This window comes from Sinocyclocheilus rhinocerous, unplaced genomic scaffold, assembly GCF_001515625.1.
Source record: "Sinocyclocheilus rhinocerous isolate Xijiao unplaced genomic scaffold, SAMN03320098_v1.1 scaffold542, whole genome shotgun sequence".
Taxonomy (NCBI): Eukaryota; Metazoa; Chordata; class Actinopteri; order Cypriniformes; family Cyprinidae; genus Sinocyclocheilus; species Sinocyclocheilus rhinocerous.
The window spans coordinates 544,013-563,007 of record NW_015638928.1 but is presented as its reverse complement, the minus strand read 5'-3'; the positions used below and the strand labels follow the sequence as shown (position 1 = coordinate 563,007).

Sequence of the window (18,995 nt, the reverse complement as noted above, 5' to 3'; positions counted from 1 at the left end):
TTCATTTATATTTTTTCCATTTGTATTTTTGTGCTTTCATTCTGCTTCAAGATAAGAAATTATGATGTTTGTGAAAGTTGCATTTTCTTTGAGCTCCTTATATATTAGGTGGCTAATGTAGCATGTTGAAGGCTCTCAGTGTGTGTGTGTGCAGCACTAGAACTAAATAGTAGGAGGCAAATGGAGTTGCCATCACTCAAGTGATTAGACAGGCAAAGACTGTGCTTTGCTCTCAGCTGTTTTCCCTCGCCCTTAGGGGGAATGTTGTATTGTTTTTGACATATCAGAAGTGTAAGAGTAAACGATCGACTCATTATGAGCACCTAGTGTTATAAATTCAAAATGGTATGCCCACAGTAAGTAAATAAATAAATAAATAGTATAAAATTAAATAATATATAAAATAAATAATATAAAAAAGTTGAATGTCATGTGGAATTTTATTACTGTAGATTTAAAATCAAATGAGTTATTTTAGGAAGCCTGATTGTATGTCATTGAGATCTGGTTGTATGTCATTTGTGTATTCTTAGGCACAAAAGACAGAATATGTAATCAATAGAAACGGTCAAAATTGAGTTTGAATCAACTTTGAAAAAATTGCTATCTAAAGTATTTTAATTATTTTGAGTACCAAAACATCAAACTTAACTAGAGTAAGCAGAGTAGATGCAGACCCCCCCACTCAATTTGCTTCATAGTTGGTGAATTTTACAAATGTACCACTCTTTTTTCCCCCCTGTGTATTAATGCAAAGCTTCTCTGAAACAGTTTGTATTGTATAAAGTGGCGCATAAATAAATGTGACTTGACAATCATCATATAAAACTCGGACCATCAGTCATATAAAAAGGTCCAAGCCAAGATATATGCAAGTGTTCCAGCAGATTCAAGCCCTTTGCCATCAAGTTTTAGTTGGTACTTTTATGCATACTTTGATAGAGCGACTAGACGAAAGTAGTGGTCAGCTTAGCTTTTAGGAGGTATTTTATTTTCACTCCTGGAGAAATAGTTGGTCCAGATGTTTTGTAGCTTATATATGTCACCAAGAGTGAAAAATGAGTGTTTACTATTGTCACTTTGCATTATTGACACACTATTTTCCTAATTAATGCTGTACAGTTGCTTTGACACAATCTGTATGGTTAAAAGCGCTATATAAATAAAGGTGACTTGACTTGACTTAAAAGGTGGTGAAAACAAAAGATGGTATCATTGTATTGATTACTTTTTCCATTGAAAGGACTGCAAAAGTATTCAATGCACAAATGGTTTTCCATCTTGGATTTATCTAGCATCTCTAAATTGTGTGTTCACCAAAGTGTTTTTAGCCAGGTGAAAACGAAAAGTGCTTTAGCTGACCCATGGCAAACAAAGTTTAATGTTTCATGTTAATATTGTGATGGTCCAGGATGACATCTGGTACTGATGTGGATACTCTGAGACCAGAAATATTAACTTATTTTTGGACAAAGCTTCCAATTTCAGGACTGTCCCACAAAACATAGGACGAGTGTATACCCGAGCTGTGATTGAATGGCTGAGTAAAAATGAGTCTTTTTGGCTTTTCAATGTTTCAGGTATGTTTATATGGTGCTAGTGTTTCCATCTGATTTTCAGGAACACTTGCACCAGTTGGAGATGGTCGAAGAGCAATGACTGAAATAAAAAAAAGTAATAAATTAAGCACCATTTGGTGTCCTTTGGCTATACATTTGATCTATGCAAAGCATTATAAAAAATCTCCTAAGTATGATGCCCCTGTGATGTCTGACACTGACATTGGGGTAGGACTTTTCAAATGGAAAATGTACAGATAACATACTGTAGGCAGTCCATTCATCAGTCACATATGAGGTCAAGTTTATGAACTTTCAAATAACGTCACACAGATGCAAGTGATTTATTTACTGAGCAGCAGTATCATGCTCAACCAGACCTTAGTAAACTAGTAAGTTATTCATTACAAAGTGTGCTTTATCTCAATAAGATCAAGGAGATCCTAATTGTAGTTTTTAAACTTTATAAATCTAATTTAGAGGCAAGGCTTCTTGCAAGATGTACTATTTATGATATGGGTGACTCCATACCCTTGAGAAATTGTGGTTATTTGTTTGCGATCTTGATATTTAACTTTTCTAACAGCCTGCTGTAGTTCAGAGCAGTGTTATGTGAATCATGTTTTTCTCTTTTCATGTATTATTTAAAGTGAAAGATTCTCTGCTAATATACAGTAACTATTTTGAGTAAAATGCAGTAGGAGTAGCCAGTGTGAGTGGACTGCAGACAGCTGACCTAGGGGTTCACCTTTTGTTTAGCACATATTCCGGTGCGTTTTTGACCCCTGTCTGGTCTTCAAAGCAAGCAAAGCAAGCTTCCAACTTGTCAAGAGTAGCTAATATTAAGAATATAACTATGCTATCACTGATTCTTGAGAAGTGGGACAAACCAGGGTGCAAAATTGAAAAAAATAAAACCTTGTACTCAGACAAATGAAACTACATTTATGTATCTTATATGTACTAAGCTACTGAGCTATGCTTTGATGCAACATTAATTTTAATGAATGTCTGAAGGTGTTGACAAAAAGTGGGGACACAACTTTGAAATCTTATGAAACACGCATGTGTCACTGAAAAACAACCTTGCTTTGATATGAGATATTAAGTGTTGCTTTTGATAAAACAAGCTCTTTTTCATCATTAAAAACATTTCTATCCATTTTATAGTATATGAATGATTGAACCCTTCTCTGTGGACACACTGTTTTAGATGTGATGAGAAGATAAGTGTCATAGATTTGATAGAATAATGATCAAATTCAACTGAAGGGGATAATTGTGTTAAATACATTCTATTAGTAGTCCCCCATAACATTTACAATTGAAACTATTTTCATTTTTAAACCTAATAGCAGTTACAATTGCTGGACATGTTTTGTCCCATGTCTCAAGAATCAGTGCTATATCATGTTTTTCACCTTTTGAAATGTCTATGTTAATGTTTTAAAGCTTCTGAGAAAGAAATAATATGTTTCTGTATATAAAGCATGAAGCACACAAGAGTGGTTAATGATGTGATTAAATTTCATTTGTTAAGGAGTCAGTGTTTTAGAGCAAATAGTCATAAACAAATCGTAAATGAAAACAGAGGAAAAACTGCTCAAATGCTCTTTCATTTCAGTGAAAGAGCTGGAATGACTTAATGTTGAAAAAGTTAAATTATTCAATGACTCTCTTGCACAAAACTGTATTTATTTGACCTAATTCAGCTTTATTTTATGTAAAGGTTTGAACAAAAACAAACAAACAAACAATAAATAAATAAGATGCCACCCTGAAGGTCTATAGCAGGGGTGTCCAAACCTGCTCCTGGATGGCCACTGTTCTGCAGTTTAGCTGTTGTTTAGCTTCAACCCTAATTAAACACACCTGATCCAGTTAATCAAGGTTTTCAGACTCACTAGAAACTAAAAGACAAGTGTGTTGGAGCTAAACTCTGCTGGGCATTGGCCCTCCAGAAGCAGAATTGGACACCCCTAGTCTATAGAGTGAAATTTACTCAGATTTAGGATAATTAGATTTCAACTAGTTTTGACATGTTTCTTATAAGCCCTGCCCACACTGATTCTATATAAATATCACTGATCTATAATAGAGATTATATAGTTCAGTAATGAACATTCAACCAGATATTAGCTAAAAAACTGATAGTTCAGTTGGTTGAGCCAAAATGAAAGCCGTTGTAAATTACTCTACAAACATACACCCGTGAACTAATTACATCAGTATTACTGCGCCACTGCATCTGTGTTGCGGTCCCATGTATTACGTATTTCAGGAAAATGAGCTGTTTATTTTTTATTTAATGGAGTATGATGACTGATCCCTCCTGATGTTGGGTCTGCTTTACTTTTAAAGGATTAGCTCACTTCCAGAATAAACATTCCTGATCATTTACTCACCCCCATGCCATCCAAGATGTTCATGCTTTTCTTTCTTCAGTCCGAAAGAAAATAAGGTTTTTGAGGAAAACATTCCAGGATTTTTCTCCATATAATGGACTTCAATGGCAGCCAGCGGATTGAAGATTCAAGAATAAAAGCAGCTTCAGAGGGCTCTACACGATCCCAGCAGAGGAATAAGTGTCTAAATTGTCTAGTGAAACGATCAGCCATTTTCTTAAAACAATAAAAATTACACACTTTTTAACCACAAATGCTCGTCTTGCACTAGATCAACCTCACACATGTGTGAGGTTGATCTAGTGCAAGACGAGCATTTGTGGTTAAAAAGTGTGTAATTTTTATAGTCACATTGGAAAGGTCACTCATGACATAAAATGTGCACTCGGATGTGCAAAGAAAGTCAAACAACCTTTCCCAAAAAAAGTAAAACAATGATGTCGGACAATTTCAAAGTTGGAGGAGAAAATGAGATGGAGTTTTTCACCCTACCCTACCTTTCTGAACCAGGTACACAGCAGTCCGTATAAGCTGTGAATGCTCCGCATACCCAGGCCGTTTGAGAGAATAAGTTCACGGGCTAATTGATATAAATATGATTATAAGTTGATCCCCTGTCATTTGAGATGTAACTTAAAGCTTAAAGAGTTAGGAATAAGTACATAAAATGATTTATTTGCCAAATGGCAGTAATTTTCTTTAAATCTACCAGTTGCGGAAGCTTCCGGATTCACAGCAGCTCTGGTCTCTCCGCTCTACTGCTACGACTCATTGTTCTCAGTGGTTTGCTGTCATGCGGCTGATTTCATACACGAGGTAAGCTGTCCGCGAAGCGTTCGCTCAAGTGGAAAAATATGCTGTTGCTGTCAGATCTCAATTGCCGAAAATCACATTGTGTTTGATGCAAAACTAACTCGACTAAATCAAAAGAAAAAAAAAAGTCTGTAACTGTATATTTTTGTTTTCTCAAGCAAAGCAAATTTTAATAGTCCACTGAAAACATATCTTCTAACATTTTTGGTCATAGACAACGTGTTGAAGATATACGTTATTGTCAACATGCCTAAGTGGTAAATAATAAAACAAAAATGTTTATAAAAACAAACATCAGGAAAAGAAGTAAACAATAAAATCTTCAGAATATTTGGCACATTCTGAAGATTTAATTTTTACCTTTTTTTTCCATATGCTTGTGTCACTTACAAGTCCTTCTCTGATTTTATTGTTGTTTGAAATATTGCAACGTTGCTTGGCAATATTTTAAAGAATTATTATTTCGTGTATTTTGCATGGTCTGTTATTGGAGTAGTGTCACCCGGGTGGGAGTTTTAACCTTATCACTCAGCATACCCAGTTAAAAAAGTCACCGCTCGCCACTGGTACACAGACGAAGAACAAACCACACATGACATTTCCAACGTAATTACGTAATGCGGAAAGCATACGCATTGCAGAGCTAGTGCAAGGTGAGCATTTGTGGTTAAAAAGTATATACTTTTATTGAAACTGCAATTTGGACCTTCAACCCATTGGCTGCCATTGAAGTCCTCTATATGGAGAAAAATCCTGGAATGTTTTCCTCAAATACCTTAATTTCTTTGGGACTGAAGAAAGAAATACATGTTGGATGACATGGGGGTGAGTAAATTATCAGGACATTTGTATTCTGGAATTAACTACTCCTTTAATTTTGAGACCACACCCTTCCTCCATCAAAGAAACTCTTCTCACGCGGGAGAAACATGGATATAAGCTTGTGTGTGTGTGGAAACCCACAGCTTCTGAAGTGTGGAGGGAGTATTATTCAAGAGTTTTCTTTTTCAGGTACAGTGCCATAAGTTCAATGAATTGCACTCTTTAATGACACTTCGAATGGGTCTGGTTTGGGTCTGCTCTGTGGAGCAGATGTATGGGTTCCAGTCTCTGTTTTAATCTATTACACCTATAGGAGCATTCTATTGACACTGCAGAATCTCACATTTATCTAGAGGAAGGACGGCATTTAATGATTTAACTTTTAAACCAAGTAACATATTAATGCATATATTTTGCCTTTAATACATGTATAGTGTGGTAACTGTTTTAAAAAAAAGGCAATACCCCAGTGAAGCTATGGTTTACAGTGAATTTAGAACAGTTTTTTTTTTCTGTAAATTTTGTAAATTTAGAACAGGTTTTTGACCACAGCTTCTTGAGGCTTGTTTTAATTTTTGTTGTTGCAAGATAATTTATTTTTAATTAATGTTCAGTGGACTGCACACTAAACAACACTAAATGATTAGTGCTGTTACGGGGCTGTGTGTGCAATCAGTGTAATGAATGATGGGATATGTAGTCCGGGGTGATATGCAACAGTGTAGTGCGAGAGTCAATGAAGTGGAAAGGGTGACCTCTGATGGCTAGCAGATGGAATTTCATGGACCGGATACGTAACAAGTGGTTACACTGGTTGCACTTTCTATAAGATGTTACAGAGATCTAGTGTTGGTTTTTACCGCCACACCACAATCTGGCCAACCAAAACACCAGATTCTCATTCAGGGAACCATCCAAAAAAAAAAAAAAAGCAACTGCAAACGCTAATTCATTATACTTTAAATTACTAGTTTAAAAATGAGCCATATTTTTGTCATGTAACATGCCATGGTGCAACACATTTCTGAAAAGTTAATGCTGTTCTACGTTGACTATGTTCTGTTAAGCGTATTGGATATTTGATATATCCTCAAGTGCTTTGTTCGTTTGACTTGAATAATAAACAAAAGGTTGGAATGGTTCTGGTTGCACTGCAAAAAATGCTTTTCCTACTTAGATTTTTTGTCTTGTCTCCAGCCAAAATATCTAAAAATTCTCAAATCAAGAAGGATTTTCTAGACAAGTAAAAATGATTGTCTTGTTTTCAGAAAAAAAAAACAATTCAAAATTAAGTGAGTTTTTGCTTAGAGCAAGCAAAATAATCTTGTTTCAAACAGAAAACAAGATTATTTTGCTTACCCCATTGGCAGATTATTTTGCTTGTTTCATGCAAAAACTCACTTAATTTTGACTTGGTTTTTCTCTTTAAAAAAAAAGACAAAAAATCTAGGTAAGAAAAGCATTTTTTTTGCAGTGTGGTCATCATTGCCTGAGCCACTGTTATAATGTGAGGTAATTGTCTTTAAAAACAGAACAACACATGAGCAACTAACCAGAAATCTGAGCCTCTCAAAATGTGCTTGAGTGCTCCCTGGAATATCAATTTTTGAAAGTGCCCTCTTCTCCCCCAATATGTATGAAAATGAGTCATTCCTTGAAAAAAATACAATAAATAAAAACCTTGCAAAAACCGAGTAACCTTCAGGTGAACACACCCAATCTGTATTTATACAGTGTACATACTCTTTCAAAATGACTTCAAGAAAATGATGAATGAATACATGAAGAAAAGAATACTATTTAACAGAGCAAGGATCATCAGCAATAACTAACATATTAATAGAAACAGTATTGGTCCATTCAACATCAGCAAAGGCAGTAGAGAATAAGAAGATTACTTCATCCTAGCTTTTACAGCACTGACTGTGAAAAGCAGGGAAATTGATTTGTCAAATAAAAGGAAATTAAAAACCTGTAATGACAGGGAACCCATAATGTCTGAAACAAAGAAACTATCAGAAACAAAATGACAGACCCATTTAAAATACTAATTAATGGAAAAAAGGTACTTGCAGAAATGTGACATGGCAAAAAAAAAAGAAAAAAAAAGCAGACTCTCTGGCAGTATTGATACTAAATTATCATCTTTTTCCCCCTCATTTGTCCTCTGTAGTGCCATCATGAAGCAGTCTGTACATCAATGAAATTAACAGAGAAAAGATTAGATATTCAGCAGCTGTCAGTTTTATAGTTTTCAAATAAATGTATTTTATGAGGCATGTGTGTAACATCAAGATACAATTGAAATAATTTGAATAAATGCCTTAGCTAACAGTGAATATCCTGGCCTACCATGTGCAAAACACTGATAAGAGCATACATCCAGTGTGTGTGTGTGTGTGTGTGTGTGTTTGGACAGACCCAGTTCATTATCTACAGTACACAACATGTAGGACTGATGACGGCAATGGCTAAGAGTATGGCTGCTTAAAATGTGATTTAGATTTGACAAATATATTGCATACACCTACATAACTATATTATAACATTTTGTGATTAAGAGCTTGTAATAATAATAATAATAAAAATAATAATGATGATGATGACTTTTAAAAAAGTGTCAATATTGAATTTTGAGTCTTTGTTATTAGGCTTCTAGGCTTGGCTCTTTGTGAAAAACAGATTTACAATTATAGTTTGAGCACTGCCTGAAGTAAATTACTTCCAACACATCTGTCATTGGTTCAGGACTGAAGACTCCAGGGAGAGACTCTGACATGAAGCCTCCTCCAAATGTCTCGTCCCTGATCAACCCCCTACCCAGACTAGTTTTAACATGCCAATTGGATCCACAAGCACAAGCTATTATATCACAGCGGTAGTATATGCGGCCCACAGGGTATGTCAGAATATGGAAATCTACAATGTAGCCTCTGGGCTTGATCACATGGATAACAGTTAGATATCAAATAAATGAGGAACGGCTTTCCAATAAAATTACATTTGTGATTGCTGTTTTTTGCTGTTAGCGTGCTTTCAATCATTTTATCATCATTAATAATTAATATTATTTAATTTTATCATCAGAGATGGTAAATAAATCATTTGTTTATTTGTTCGATTTGACAATCAGAACTAGTTTAATGATGGAGCTCCATTGGGACTATTAAAGGGTTAATCGCTGAAGGAGATTAATTATCCTCTTTAGACAGAATCCATCAGGGCATCTATTAATCCAAGAATAGGTCCAAGGAAACCATTATGTGTAAACTTCCTGTCTCCTGTGCATAATCTCCCAGACTGTGAAATGTGAGCAATGTTATACCACATTAAATAATAATAAAAATAATAATAAACAGCTGATTTTTAATAATACTTTCTCCACTTAAATGTCTATCAGAGGTTTTTTTTTTCTAAAAATATGTCTGTATTTAAACGCACAGTCTTAGGTTTAAGCACACCTTTATTCTGGCCAAATGTAATATCACATTTGGACAAGCACCAAATAATTATTGACACGAGACGGCACACATTATAATCTATAGTACTTTATTTTATTTTTTAATCAGATAACACATGGCAATCATGCTTTTATATAACACCATCTAAAGACATTTATTATATATATTTATATATATATTTTTTTACATATCAATACTTTACATTAGGCCCAAACAGTTAGAAATATACAAAACAATATTTTCTTTGACTAGACATATTATCTATTCTCTTATAATCTTCCATCATTGTTATTCATTTGTTATTATTACTATTCTTTTTTACATTTCAGAAAGATGTGTGCTTTATATAGTTTCTGAGATCGATGCATTATTGCAGTAAACAGCAAATAATATAAGGTTCATCAACAAGACAAAAACCTCAAAACGGACATTCACAGGTACTTTTACACGGTACAGTTTTACAACATTGTTTCAGAGAGAAATCTGATGAATGGTAAATTTATACAATTTCACGAAAAACTCTTATTGATTGCACATTTTTTCATCAGACGTCTTGCAGAGAATAAATCGACTAATTAATCCAGATCTCTGTCACATGTAGCTGCCACAGAAGCAAACTAGCAGTGCTCTTTTTCGGATACCTTTGCGGCTTGTCAACTTAAAGCTCTGTGCTTTTCACCAGTGGCATTTTAAAAAATAAAACAGTGGAAATAAAACAGTCATTTCTCTCTCTCTCTCTCTCTCTCTCTCTCTCACACACACACACACACACACACACACACACACGCGCGCACGCACACGCACACGTATATCCCTTTATATGATTTCAGGTAAATTATTTATTGCCCATCTAGTCTGTAGATTTAAAAAGAAAACAGCATAATTTCTCCTTGACATATTTTCATTCGAACAACGGCTCTGTCAGTTTTTTGACACAGAGTGCTGGTTTGTCAATGATGTCTGACAAAATGACCCTAGAAACCATGGCAACAGACTATAGCTTTTGCTCAGAAGTGATTATTTGCTGAAGGTTGCTCACAGCTATAATCGTTTTTGATCCAGGAGAGCAAATTTTGGTCACTTTCGCCATTTTTCCTGAGCAGTGGCATGCAAATGTGGTGAGCAGGATTAACAGTGGTTTCACGGGGTACGTCTGCCCCCAAAAATGACTTTTCGGACCCTGTGCAGTGATACGGTGCGACGTAAAACAGTTTTTCAAACTGACAGTTTATCTGTCAGTAGCATAAACATGAATTTGGTCCTTCTTACTCTTACATAGAAAACTTGTACTAAAATGATCCTAAAAAAACACATACAAAGTTATTTTGTCTTAGAAAATAAAAAAAGGAAAAAAATAGTAACAGTCTTTTTTGACGTCAATTGGCACCCGCGGCTGGTAATTCATCGCTGCCTGGGGCGTTTGCAAACCAAATCCATACTGGTCTTGTGCTTTTCAGGGTTTGCCCGAGGGCTAAACGGGAGAAGGGCTATTTGAAACGGTAGAGTCTTGAAAAGTGTCGTCTGGCTACGTAACCGTATCCAAGGTTCATCTTGCCCCGTTGCACACTCCCATATTCTCGCTTCCTGCTTTTATATAGATATATAAATGTGTAGATATATATATTTTTTTTCAGATACAATCAGATACAATTCGATTCTAACCTACAACTGCATTTTTAATACATTAATTACATGTAATATCAAATTAACTGTGGTGTTGAAATTACATTGGGATGCCAAATCTTGAAATATCACTTAAATGATATCCTCTGGTTACACTGTGACCCTTTCTTCTTCTTCTTTTTCTTTTTCTTTTTTAGAAAGACTAATATGTTGCATATGAAATATAGATTAACCCTAGAACATCGCTGGACAGATTTTTTGGACCCTATGTATATATGTACCAAAACAATTCAAACTGTAATCAGGTTGGTTTTCCCTCGGAGGTAGGTGAATATACTCTAGACATGGAAGTCCTTGGTTGTGATCAACCGTGATTACTCTTTTATTCTCTCTCTGAACGTTGACCTTTGATAATTCGGAGTGAAGCAGGGGGAGGGCGGTTAGATGTAGGCCTCGTCATTGGCTGGAGTGGGGTTTTCAGGTTGCTGTTCTGGCCCGTTCTCTTGAGTCCGAACCACCGTCATGGGCTGAGTCATTATCCGAAGGCGCTGCGAAAGGGAAGGAAAATCATCAGCTGCCATTCCAGGTCAGACAAACTATTCTTGCTGAGCAAAGAAAGTATAAAAGCATGAAAGCACAAATCACGGCCCTTGATTGGTACAATTAGGAAATCAAGATGCAATCGAAGCCAAATCCAAAGTTTTGCGTCCCTGCTGGGAACCTGTGATTCAAGTCTGTCAGGGATTATTACAAGCTACATCCACGCTAGTCATGCTGAATTGGGACTGGGGCTCTTTGTTCCTAATTACTAGTCTCAGAAACATGATTCAGAGATTGAGAGGTACGCTTCGTGCGGCGAAAAATACTCCTGTGAAAAAAACTCCTGTCTAATTCATTCAATCAGTCCAAGTCACTGATTGCATGCTCAACTGGCAAGAACTGAAGACTAATTGATGCAATTAGAATGAATCCAATGGCCACGAAACAGGAACAGTGCATGCTTCACCCCATGCTGAAACATCTGCATTAATAATGCACGCAATCTAAATCAATTACTTTGTCGTCAGTGGAGATACTTTCATGTTCCCTGACAGATGCACCTGAGGCTATGAGGAAAATGCAAGCGTTACCTCTTTATATGAGCCCTTCAGGGTGAGGAACATGTAGCCCATGTATCCTGGGATAAGAACCATGGACGACAGGGCCATGCACCAGCCTATACCTTGCCCCCAATTTGGGAACACGTAATTCTTCATTTTAAGAGGGACCATCTGAAAGGCGCTGAAGAGGAACACACCCTACGACAGAAGGAACAAATAGTCAGCCTGTGTTTCCACCTTAGGAATGCTTCCAGTACATAAAGACACCATAAAACCACCTACCCCCACAATCAGAGGGGTGAATGCGACCCAGCACAGCTTCCACCAAATGCAGGGCTTGTATCCAATCATCTCCTCAATATTGCCGTAGAATTTATTGACACCTGCGGTAGGCACAGAATAAAAATCACGGGGAGGGTCATACGCTACTGCAAAACAATGCACGAGCGGTTCGCCGAGGATTATTGCCGAGTGGAGGTCTGCTGTGTGTGCGCCCCTTCATAAATGCAAATAGAGAATCATGCAGTAGTTTGCATAATCAAGCCTGCCATGCACAACAATTAAAATTCAACAGGTTCATATTCATTCAGATCAACTGAGTGTAGAAATTAGTCTGACAGCGAGATTAGCATGAATTATAAAGATCTTTGATAATAATTAGCATGCGTTATGCGTTATGTCTGGATGTGAAGAATAAAAAGCGAATGAATTAATACCTACAAAATCTATAAGTGAAGCATCAGCTTTCTTTTTCACCTCATTGATTTCACTAATTCACTTTAAATGATCATGTGGTGTGAAATAAAATTTTGCATGTATTCATTTAATTAATATGAGGTCATAAATACGGCATGCAATTTCTTTTTAAAATATTTTGTTTGAAATGCATGCTTAATGTCACGCCACAGGACACTGCAGGCAACATAAACTTCTCAGCAACTTAATATCTGCTTGGAAAAGGAAATTTACTGAATTGTTAGACAGAGTTGCATATTTACCATAGAACCAGGATATGGAGATGCATTCAAAGAACACCAGGAACAGCAGACACATTCCACTGGCAGAATAGTAGTCAAACAGTTTGAACACATAGAGGCCACCCTGTCGAGAAAAGAATTGCCATGATTAGCGAGAGATGTGGTTCATTTACATTGGTTTCGAAAACCAGCTCTTTCATCTCATTAGCTGTGTTTGGGTTTAAAGGCATGGTAGCAGCAATGAGCATTAGCGAAACTAGCTTTCTCTTCCCTGCTGTGAGTCACAAGATTGGCCTGAAAAGTATGTAGTATTTGGGTTAGGATTATACATAATTGCACATCCAATGGTTCAAATGGTTGTGAGTATCTCTGTGATTTGCTGTATTACCACAAGCACTTGTGCTCTTTATTAAGGTCAAGATGAAATTATGTTTTACTTCTGTGATGTTAAGTTAAACTGCTTGCGCAGAAAGGAAAACCAATCAAATACAAATGAATTGGATCATGAAAAGGGTCAAGTGACTGTAAGATGCACTGATGAATGGTGTACGATGACACCATATACACGGTCTCACCCAAGACACACCCAAAACGTCTCATTCCATCATTTTCCTGTGCGTAATCTAGTCTATTTACTTTTATTTTTATTTATTTCGTGTATTATCTGTTAAGTAATAGTTGGAATTCATTTTTTTTTCTCCTGCAGTGTCCAAGTCTTCTCTAGCTTTTATATAACAGTGTGAGGTTATATAGTGGTTGAACACTCCATAGTCATTACATATCCCAGCAAAAACACTCAAACGTTTCTGTCCTCTGAGGTGACAAGAGCTCTTATTCCACTCTTTGTATGTATCTTTACCATATATTCCATTACATACAGAGCTTTAGAATAAAATCGTGATCAGCCTCCATCTCTTTTCATGGGGTAATGTGAAATCCATTGAAAGATGAGGAGTATGTGTGCATTTACCTGTGTGATATTTGACAGGCCAATCAAATAAGACACGAGGCAGACAACAGCGATAAAGATCTCTCGTCTTCCTCGTAGCAAGCGGGGGAACTCGTCAACGAGAGCAGTGATGAATCCCTCCACCGTACAGAACTACACAGCATAAAAAAAGCATTTATTCCGAAAGATATATATGATAATTAAAAGACAAACACTAAAAGGATATCTAAATTGACTGGTTGTATTCAAGTCAGAAATACTGGCTGAATTTGGAATAGCATGCCACTGTATATGCTATTCTGAATTCAGCCGTATATTTAATACCTGAATCGACATACTATTACTACACAAATATGGATGCCTGAAGACACACGCATGCATGTTTGAAACATGCTCTTTACCTGACTGTCAATGCCAAGCATAAGCAACATGGAGAAAAACAGGATTGCCCAGAGCGGTGAGATGGGCAGCTGTGTGACCGCCTCTGGGTAGGCTAAGAATGCCAGCCCCGGCCCTGAGATCAAAACAGGTTTTACTTAGCTTTAGAATATCTGTATTATGGCATAGACACAAATAAATGTAATATGTTATTTGAACAATAAAGCTCTAATGTCTAATTTCAGTGTTGGTCACTTTTATGCACAGCACAGATTGTAAACCTCAAATCAAATATTATTTGATTTTTGTTTTATTTATTTACAACTTATGTTATCTGAGATTTGTAATATTAGCAACCCTGTTACCAAAAACCCTAAAATAAGCAAGATGCATTTGTACATAAATAATATTTTGTATGATTTTTTTAAAATAATTACTGTGGTAGCAGCTTTGATGGTTGATGTAGCCACCTCTCTGTGTCATAAATTTAAGAGATTGCACAAAGTATAGTAGTAGGTCTTCATCCAGTGATCAGACTGAAATCCATCATAATTACCTGATGCAGCCACGTCTGCTATGGGCCGCTGTGTGATGTGGGCCATGAAACCTACGATAGAGAAAATGACGAATCCAGCGAACATACTGGTGAAGGAATTGATGCAGCAGACGATGATAGAATCTCTGAGAAGCAGACGAGAGCATGTAATTGTTTAGTGATCCATCATTATTTATCCTATTATCTACTCTATGTGATGTATTGAGAGTGACGAGGAAGCATTTTTTTGTAGGCAAAAACGCTTGGCTGTTTTGAAATACAAAATTTTCACGCATGTGACTGATTAACGATGCATATTAAGGGTAACATTTGAACGCCCTTTAATAAATCTTACAGTTGCTGCATACTTGTAAACATTATTGTTGAAAGGGTTGTAGCTCCCAAGGGCGATCAGAGAGCCCAGGCCCAGACCGTAAGAGAAGAAGATCTGAGTGGCTGCATCAAGCCACACCTACGAGAAAAGACGAGACATTGTAGAAATTCACCAAATTATACACCTGCAAACACATCTATTACCGTATGATAATTACAAAGCGCTCTACCTCTGATTCTTTCAGCTTGCTGAACTCAGGCGTGATATAGAACAAAATGCCCTCTTTCGCTCCAGGCAGCGTCACTCCACGGATGAACAGAATAAACAGCATGAAGTATGGGTATGTTGCTGAGAAATATACCACCTGAAAGACATATCAACAGCCTTAAGAAAAAAAAAAACAAAACATGTCTGCTTTGATATTATGCGACACTGCGCCGTGATTCTATCTGAAAAACAACAATTGGGAAGCTCTGTGAAAGCATGACAGACTTTCATTATTTAGGAGATTCTGATCCCAAAGCCTTGATTTTGAATATTCAGAGCTTTATTGAATTTCTGAATTTGTTAAAAACAAATAGCATGGCCGAATGTCATATTGTGACGTGCAAGGACATTCTTACCTTTCCAGTCCAGCCTACGCCCTTCCAGATACAAAAATAGACCAGAACCCAGGCAATGGCCAGTGTTATTGCTAGTGGCAGTCTTATCTCTCCCGGCTTATCCAAACCCTCAGTCAGTTGATGCATGTTACGTCTGAGTGAGAAAGGGGAACAAACATTATTAGAGAACGTAGATGTAGAATTTACGTAGAATATTATTAGAGAACGTAGCATATCTGTCAGCTCATGTAACTCACAAACAGTTTGAAATAGAGCCTGTCTAATTGCCGATGCAAAGCATTCAGCTAGAGTTGTTTGCCAAAAATAGCACAATAGCCGCATTTTTGTGAAACAACAGTGGTTCTTTACTGAACAGAACTTCAGGCTTTATGGCGTCACAGCTGGTTAGGACATGGACCTTTGGGCAAATTAATTTGTAGTGATGCATTTCAAAAGTCTTACCCATCTAAATCTGGACCCAGTCCATAATTCTTTGTGGCAGTTAATATAACATCTATGATTCTTTCTGTATTGAGAGATAACAAAAAAAAGAACAAAGAGATGAAACAAATACACTTCTAGATGGTAATGGCTTTAATCTGATTCAAATGATTTTCTTTCATTATCTGCACTCCTGGTGGTCTGATGGAAAAGCATGACTGTGTTATTCACTCCTGGAAGTTGTATTAGCAACTGAAAATAAGTTACGAGGGTTGGAAAAAAAAAAAAAAAAAAAAAAACAGTCTGCCCTTACTCCCAGAACTCCTGGACGGCGCTTGTCATATTGGCGGTGTTTGCCATGCTGTAGTTTGAGAAACATTTGTCTGTATTCCAAGGGTTGTCACAAGATTTCCAGGGGAGCTCCTGAAACAGGACATTTCAAACAGGACAATCCCTGAGACAGTGCTTCAAGAATCTAGGCAACAGTCACTGGTATTTTAGCAATTTCACATTTGATACCTAAAGTGGAAAACATGTACTTACTGTGGTGAATGAGTTATACAGGTAGTAAATTGCCCAAGCGATTATGACTATGTAGTAAATGTTAAGCCAGAACGACAGGACTGCTGCTGCCAGGCCAACACCTACGGAGACATGTGCGCTAAAATAACTCCATATTTCAGATCATTTTTTGGCAAGGACACTGTACGACTGCGCTATAATGCAGTGACACCATCATTTACACGCTTCTAAAAAAGAGCATGGAGTAATTAATCTGAGGGTTATTTGTGGTTCTTGATTACCTTTGAACATAGGGGCCAGTTTCCACACTCCAAGACCACCAATGGACGTGTACTGACCGAGGGAAGTTTCCAGAAGGAACAACGGGACCCCAGCAAATATGAGGGTCAAAAAGTAAGGAATCAAGAACGCCCCTATACAGACAGAAGAGTAACATGATGAGACATATTCAAATATGTATCCGATTTTAAAATCCACGCTTCCACTGCGCTTCCAATGATTGCGCACTTCGCGCGTATCCTGGACAAAAAGCGTAGCCTATTTTGTAGCTTATTCAATCTGCAGAGTGATTTTCGTTCATTACGAAATCGTATTTATTTATTTATTTATTATTTATTTATTAATCCTTATATTAAGAGGGGGAAATGCATGGTAAAAAAAAAACGGGATGTTTCTTTACCTCCTCCGTTTTTTCCACATAGATAGGGAAATCTCCAGACATTGCCAAGTCCAATGGCATAGCCAACACAAGACAGAAGAAAGTCAAATTTTCCCTGCCATGTTTCTCTGTCGGGAAGTTCCTTTTTCGTCTGAACTTTCACCACCAGAGATTTTGGTTTGTCATTGGCGGTGGGCGCTTCGTTCAGCTCTGTTTAAACGTGTCCATCGGATGCTTTCGTGCCGTTCGTGGCCATGTCTCTGGGTTTGGTCCTGGCAGTCGGACGGGAGAGTTCAGCACCGGTCCACGTAGACAGCAGCTTCGCGGTTCGGTTAACCCACGACTAGAGTCAAAAAACGCCAAAGAAGCTTGACACTGACCTGGAAACCATTGAGACAAAGCGAGTTTAGATATACACATTATTTCACCTGTGCTTGATGTTCGTCAAATGCATTCGATGTCAATTCATCAACACAATAATAACGTAATAAAAAAGATTAAATAAAACAAGATACAAATATCCAACAAAATAAAATACTAATTGGCGCACGTGTGATGGGCGCGCGGCATACAAAGCTCAGGCAAAACGCGTCTGTCCACATTTCTTTATTTTTTTTTTTAATAACTGAACGAACCGATTTTGTACATTTCTGTTATCTAAAACTTTAAGGGTGCCTGTGGGTTATTGCAGAATAGTTTGCTGAATGACAAAGCATTTGCATTTCTTACTCTATTTAAATTATTCAACGGGTGAAGTTTAGATAATTTTCTCTCGGATCCAAATCATAGATCTCATTTTGGTCATGTCAGTAAACAGTTCGAATAAGCTCGTCAGGTTATTATGTATCGTTTACATCCAGGTAAAATCAGCAAAGGTCCGAGCGCTCGAAGCCTTTGCGCGCGCCGTCAGTGAGGAATGCGGGATCAAAAAGTCGCGCAAAACTGTCAACATGCAGATTATTACGGGCGCTTTTTAGCAGGATAAATGAATGCTTGACGAGTGCGAGACTAACATATCGATAAAAACGCAAAATAAATAAATCCCACTAGCATGCACAATACTGTTGTAGACTGTTGAGTCTGATAAGCGCGCACAAACATTGCGTTTCACTGAAGTCCAGCGTTAAAACAGTTCGTTTTAGATGTTTAACTTTCAAACAACTTTGCAGGAGCCTTTTCCATGCATATTAAAACTACGAAGACAAACGCATTCTTGTTTTATATCAGTCAAATGTGATCTACTTACACTGGAACAGTTTTCCTGCCAGTTTGGTTGTGGCGGGGCGTATCCGTTGGTTCCTCTCGAAATCAGACACTTGGAGTTTTACTTGTCCAAACCCGTGCAAAATGTTTCCATGAAGTCAAGTGAAGCAAACAGCTATCCTGAGGCGTAAGGTGAAGGAGGGTCTGGTTGCCTGGTGCTGTCCAATTCTGTGGTGCTGAAGGACAGGGGGAAAGAGCCAGAGACACGAGCAGCTCCGTCTACCATGAGCGTCCAGAGATGTTAAGAAGCACACACCGTCACTCTCAATGTCAGCTCAAAGTCGACCCTCCCCGAACACAACATCTCCACCACTGAGATCCCAGACACTGGGCACCTTCTCTTCTCAACGCTTTTTATATGCTTTGTATATTACTTCTTCTTGTTTTTTTAGTTTTTTTTCAATTGGTCTTTGTGTGACACAGCTCATGTGTTTTATCGGATGACTGGCACTGCCCCACTCACTGCAATTACTTTTTGCTAATCATTTATTCATTCATCTATTTTATTTGTAATCTATTTTATTTTAATAAATCTGTGAATGTGGAATTGCAG

The 18,995-nt window shown here is 37.2% G+C and overlaps 1 protein-coding gene across 1 annotated transcript; it reads right to left on the bottom strand.

Annotated features, from left to right (window-relative positions):
- Positions 1-9,905: 9,905 nt before the first annotated feature.
- On the bottom strand, positions 9,906-18,787 carry LOC107750027 (sodium- and chloride-dependent GABA transporter 1-like). Its single transcript, XM_016565276.1, has 15 exons — positions 18,426-18,787; positions 17,201-17,559; positions 16,803-16,934; positions 16,543-16,643; positions 16,313-16,422; positions 15,580-15,712; positions 15,186-15,320; positions 14,991-15,094; positions 14,644-14,768; positions 14,111-14,223; positions 13,731-13,862; positions 12,782-12,884; positions 12,066-12,166; positions 11,814-11,981; positions 9,906-11,231 (listed from the first exon to the last, which is right to left on the bottom strand). Exons 3-15 carry the CDS (start codon positions 16,810-16,812, stop codon positions 11,124-11,126), a joined length of 1,443 nt encoding a protein of 480 aa, XP_016420762.1. The 5' UTR covers positions 16,813-16,934; positions 17,201-17,559; positions 18,426-18,787; the 3' UTR covers positions 9,906-11,123.
- Between the last annotated feature and the right edge of the window lie 208 nt (positions 18,788-18,995).